Source organism: Aegilops tauschii, chromosome 3 (genome assembly GCF_002575655.3).
Source record: "Aegilops tauschii subsp. strangulata cultivar AL8/78 chromosome 3, Aet v6.0, whole genome shotgun sequence".
In the NCBI taxonomy this organism is placed as follows: Eukaryota; Viridiplantae; Streptophyta; class Magnoliopsida; order Poales; family Poaceae; genus Aegilops; species Aegilops tauschii.
In genome coordinates, this window is record NC_053037.3 from 586,989,868 (window position 1) to 586,995,508 (window position 5,641).

The window sequence follows — 5,641 nt, forward strand, 5'->3', positions numbered from 1 at the left end:
CAAATCTTATATCAGTGAGCTCCAGCTCTTGGAGAAAATTACACCGGCACGACAGAAGGCTTCGGTGCCCCGGCCTACTACTTGGCTACCGCCGCCTGAGGGTTTTGCAAAACTTAACACAGATATTTCAGTGGAAGGTGACGGGTCTTGTGGTGCAGCAGCAGTGGTATGCCGTGACCAGGGTGGCAGGTTCTTGGGAGCTTCAGCTATTAAGTTCAAATTTATAAATGCAGCATCTACATTGAAGGCTCTAGCAATCCGAGAAGGGCAAGCTTTGGCAGAGGATCTATACGTCAACCAAATTCACATTGCCTCGGACTGCAAGAAGGTGGTGCAAGACATTGAGAAAAAGTCGGCGACGGAGTACGGAGCTATAGTACAAGAAATAATAGAACGATCTAGCCTCTTCAATTTATTTAGCATAGTTCATGAGGGTAGGAGCTCGAATTTCGAGGCTCGCAATCTCGCTAAGCACCTTTTAACTCTTGGCTTGGGCCGCCATGTTTGGTTAGGCCAGCCGGGGGAGCTGCATTTCATACATGTAAACTTTTCTGTGAATGAATAAAAGCTTGGGGAGATTGTCTAAAAAAAAACTAAGTGGAGGTTACACTTTGTGAGGGACCTCCAGGGATCACTTTGGTGTCCTGGGAGAACGCCAAGTGGTGCGTCCAACCGCCGCCACATGTCACGTGCGCGACACTTTCTCTGGACTTTCCTTTTCTTTCTATTTTTTATACAGTTTTCGTGCTTTACATTGTTTTTTTCCTTTTTGTGGCTTTTTGGTTCTCCATAGTTATGAAGATATTTTTTTCATGGATTTTATTTTTGTGCGGCAAAAAAATTGTGCTTCCATGAGAAGCACATATCTGCTTCTCTTGAAGGCACAATTTGCTTCCGTGCGAAGCACGAAAGAAATATGTGATTCCACGACAAGCACAGATTCATTTATCGTGGATGCACAAATTTCTTCAGAAGTATGCTTCTCTAAAAGGGAAACAAACTATGCTTTTCACAGAAATAAAAATATTTGCTTTCATAAGAAGCACAAATTTTCTTTCATGGAGACACATATTTGCTTCCACGAAAAGTATAGTTGTGCTTTTCAAAAAGGGAAAACAAAATTTATGCTTCCATGAGAAGCAAATATTTGCTTCTTGTGGAGGCACATATTTGCTTATGCGAGAAGCAAAGCTGTGCTTCTCGAAAAAGGAAAAAAAGAGTATATAACAAGCATGGTTCCACCTCTGAACTTTTTTCGGTTTGGGCTTTTTCCCAGATTTTTCGTAAAAACAAATCATCAAAACCTATTAACATGTGATCTAGTTAAGAAGAATGGTGAAACGGTTCAGGATTTGAACACAAGGTTTAATAGATAAAACATTTTGATCAAAACGGATCTACGAAAAAAGGAAAAACTCTCAAGTTGTGACAAGGGACGCACATATAGTTTTGTCTCTTATCAGTGCCTGAGAAGGTGCAAGTGACCTTATTAAGAGTGCCTGAGAATGTGGGAGTGACCTTATTAGGAGGTAACCCTTAATTAGTGATTTTTGCTATAGGAGCACCTGCTTGGTCCCTCACAGTTTGGGACATGGTCCGGTTTACATGTGGGTGATGGGTTCGTGGAATCCAGCCCGAGTGTTGTGCTGTTTTCTCTTTGATAAATGTTTAATCCAAAGAAGGTGAGGTATATGTTTGAATGTCAAGAAAGAAAAGTATCCCAAGATGGTGCTGAAATTTAGTTTCAAATAAATTTCAGCCATCGAGAAAATTATTGGAGTTCACTGAATATTGGTTTAATTTTTGGTTAATTGACTAAATTTTCCACTTGAATCCGGTTGCAATCCAACTAATATTTTCTTTGTGTATACTATTTTCATCACCGAAATATGGCCTGAAATTTCGGGCAAAAAGGTACTAGTTTCAATATCTACCTAAATGACTGGAATTTCCGAGATTTTGATGTAGTTTGTTCGAATGGAAACAATATTCCCAACAAGAAGATATTTGAACATTCTATAAGAATAAAGCCAACTATTCCCCCAAACAAATATACAATTTGCTAATTTATAGTTGTTAGCATTTTTCTATGAACCTCCATAAGCTAAAATTTGCACTCTATGAAATGATAGAACTTATGTGAATTAAACGCCGATATTCAAATGGAGTTAGAGGAGAAGTTTTCTGAGGAGCTTCGTATAATTTCTACGCTTCATGAAACGCTTTGTTGCTCCTTTTTCACATAGTCAAAGGTGTGTTTGTTGCTGCAAAAAGATGAAGTCGTTTTCCTTTTTTTTCGACTAGCGGACTATGAGAAGAAGAAAATCACCACATTTTCTTGAAGACAACATCACCACAAAATGATAGATTTACCCTGGGCACACGATTTTTTTCCAGACTTTGGTCGTAAAAAAAATTCTGGACCGCTGTATGCTAGCCCAATATAGGAAACACAGATGATGATGCGCGGCAACGTACTAGTAGCAAATTGGATTCAGACTCGGTCTCTCAGGTTGCGTCGATCCACCGACAAGTTATATGCGATCCGATGCGACGAGATCTGACCTACTCAAGCCTCTAGGGTTTCGATGGAATCTCTAGCGGATGAGATTTTGGAGGAGATCCTGCTCAAGCTGCCCACGAGGGACGCCGCCCGCTGCTGCTGCGTGTCGAGGCTCTGGCAGAAGATCGTCACCGACCCCTCCTTCCGCGCCCTCCACGCCAAGGAAACACATGTCGTCTCCGGCGACGGCACGGAGGCCCTACTCGTGTCGGAGATCTGCGTGCCGGGCAAACCCCTGGAGGCGACGGTCTCCAATGCCTCCTCGGGGAAGCCCATGTGCAGCGTCGACGACCTGGCCGTCGGGTACAGCCCCATCAATGTCTGCAACGGCTTCCTCCTCATCGCGCCCCGCGTCAAGAATTCGCCCCTGTTCGTGTGCAACCCTGTTACTGGAGAGAAACTAGAGATTGCGCCGCCGCGGGAGATCAACTTGGTCTACCGGCGCATGGACACCATGGGGTTCAGCCCGTCCACCAACCAGTATAAGTTGTTTCACTTTTCCTTCACGGTCGACCCGAGGTCAACCACCTGGACGTGTACACCTTAGGTGACGGCCGCAGGTGGCGCCGTCACCCGCACCTGATCCCTTGCAGCACAAGATACGGCCTATACTCGTCGCCGCCCGTGCTCTTGAACGGCAAGTTGTTTGGAGTGGTGCGACGGTCGGGGTGTTACGGGCCGCCCGACAGGATGCTAGTGATCGATGTGGCGAGCGAGGCACTGGGCACGTACCGCCTCCGGGATCCACGTATCACGGAGGAGGCCGCAGTGGTGCACACCTTGGAGCTGCGTGGGCAGCTTTGCATCGCCGTGCACGTCCGACATCAGCTCGATTTCTGGATCATGCCGCCGTTAGGTGCACAGCTCCACAACATGGAAGACGAGAAGTTGCCTAAGTGGCGACTGTGTTACAGCTTTTACATAGATATATATGGCACCAAGGACCATATGAGTGGCGCTTGGTTTAACGATGCCGGCGGGTTGCTGTGTTACAAGCTGCGGGATCGTCTCTACAAGTACGACACAACCAAGAATAAGAAGCAGCAGCAACAAACTTGTGTATGGGACAACCAAATTTGGATGCCCGCTACTCAATCGTCGAACAATAACCGACGTTGGAGCGTATACGGCGGTTACCGTCCCAGCCTACTCTCGCCTCGCCTTGCCTTTGAGTCCAACCTTCAGCACAAAGATGCACAAGAACACTTTGAGCACGCCTTATTACATACTGTGGGGTGCCATCTTATAAATGTGACTAAGATAAAATAATGTTAGTTATGAAAAAAATACAAAAGGAAGGGATTAGTATTCAATTACGTGTGGCTTATCATACTTTGGCAAACAAAGCACTCATCTCTGGCATGCGTCCAGAAATTTCCATGTGTGTAGAAGAGTAATTGGTAATCTACTAGAAGGGTTGGGTGCACTTTGTTGTGCTGTTGGTGTTGTTGAGATTCTTAAAAAGAAATTACTCATTTTGTTTAAAAATATAAGGTGTATTACCTTTTTAAAAATCCACCCTCCTTAAGTTTGATGAAATTTATGAAGAAATATATCAAAATTTGTAATATAAAATTGGTGTTATTAGATTCATCATTAAATGAATTTTCATCATATTTTGGGTTAATATTGTGGTTGTCGATATTTTTGTCTCTAAACTTGGTCAAAGTTAAAGAAATTTGACTTTCTAAAGAACTAATACCCCTTGTATTTAATATTTAATTTGGCGGATGGGGGAGAGGATTGAGTGTGTTTTATATTTACTAGCACAAATGCCCGTGCGTTGCAACGGGAGAAAAGTTTATATATATTCAATTATGTGCAAAATACATCTATTGTTCATGAAAATTGTGCACGCAAAAAGATCCCTTGTGTTGCAATGGATATTATAATAAAAATTGAGAGTTTGTGGTACTCAATAGTTTACCTCGTTGTGCACAATCCGCTTCTGCCTCCCTTGTCTTTACTTTGGTGTGAAACTGCTGGCATGCAATGCTGATCCTTAAAAAATAGAAAATGATACGATTTAGATATACATGTGACATTGTCCCATAAAGTTTTCACCATATTATCGATCAAGTGTATGCCACTTCCATATATTTGCACAAGCAATTGAGGAAAAAATCATTGGGTTTGGATCAAACTCTACTACCTTTGCTTTCCAAGAAAAGAACTTCCTTTCAAAATTCAAATGCATAATTACCACTCACATGATGCTCAATGTGAGCAAATCTTTGTATAAATCTATGCAAAGCCAAATCACTAAAGTTACTCATCAGGATGCAACGATGCAATTTCAAAGCAGAAAATGAAATATAATTTTGTAGCACTTGCTTGACAAAAAATAATCGGCCGCCCCAACAGGTTTTTGGAGCTGTTATGAAACTGGGTCCCTTCTATGTCTTGCATATTACATAACCGGGGTCCTGTTATCTGCATATCTGTCTCTTGGTGAATAAATGGAACTGATATAGCAACATCCTTTTTAGGCCCTGATTACCCGCGTGCACATTATTGGCAGAAGTGTTCTAGCAAAAGAGCCCATTTGTTGCAACAGTTATAAAATAAATATCAGAGTTCACGTGATATTTGAGAGTTTATCTGCTGTGGTGAAATACTGAGCGATATCTGTCAATCCGTTAGATACTTCCTCGTCTTATCATGAATTCATATTTTATACTTGCCCACTTTGAATATAAGATGACCGGTTAGACAGTAAAGAGTTTACAATGTTTGGTGCTCTTTTGTTCATACGCTGTCGTCAGCAATAGGAGCGCACCGATTGCGCCAACGCAACAACTTCCCTTGAAACCATCATCAGGGCTCAAGGAGGACCCGGATTAAGGCACGCAGAGCTGCAGGAGAGTTGGTACAACGAAGGGGAGTAGCCACATGAAGGACCAAGGAAATGGTAGTCGTAGCCATCACCACACGCCTCTCTCCCTCTCTTTCTTGCCGACGATGGGGGCGAAATAGGACGCGGCCCCCTCCTTCACCCAGTTCGTGCAACATGGACCGTTGTCGTACTCTCTCAACTCTTCATCCATCCCTCTCTCCTCTATATCTCACCAACGGCAC

General features: G+C 43.1%; 1 protein-coding gene across 1 annotated transcript; it reads left to right on the forward strand.

Moving 5' to 3' along the window:
• The first annotated feature begins 2,588 nt into the window (after nucleotides 1-2,588).
• LOC141020744 (F-box protein At2g15640-like) lies at nucleotides 2,589-5,184 on the forward strand. Its single transcript, XM_073495685.1, has 3 exons — nucleotides 2,589-3,082; nucleotides 3,124-3,622; nucleotides 5,053-5,184. The coding sequence occupies exons 1-3, from the start codon at nucleotides 2,589-2,591 to the stop codon at nucleotides 5,182-5,184; spliced, it is 1,125 nt and encodes a 374-aa protein (XP_073351786.1).
• Nucleotides 5,185-5,641: the final 457 nt, after the last annotated feature.

Excerpts from the sequence above, each read along its gene's own strand:
- LOC141020744 (XM_073495685.1), top strand. The coding sequence starts at position 2,589 with ATGGAATCTCTAGCGGATGAGATTTTGGAGGAGATCCTGCTCAAGCTG. Across the intron at positions 3,083-3,123 it reads TCCTTCACGGTCGACCCGAG|GTGGCGCCGTCACCCGCACC; the intron begins GTCAACCACCTG and ends TGACGGCCGCAG. Across the intron at positions 3,623-5,052 it reads AGCAGCAGCAACAAACTTGT|GCCCTGATTACCCGCGTGCA; the intron begins GTATGGGACAAC and ends CATCCTTTTTAG.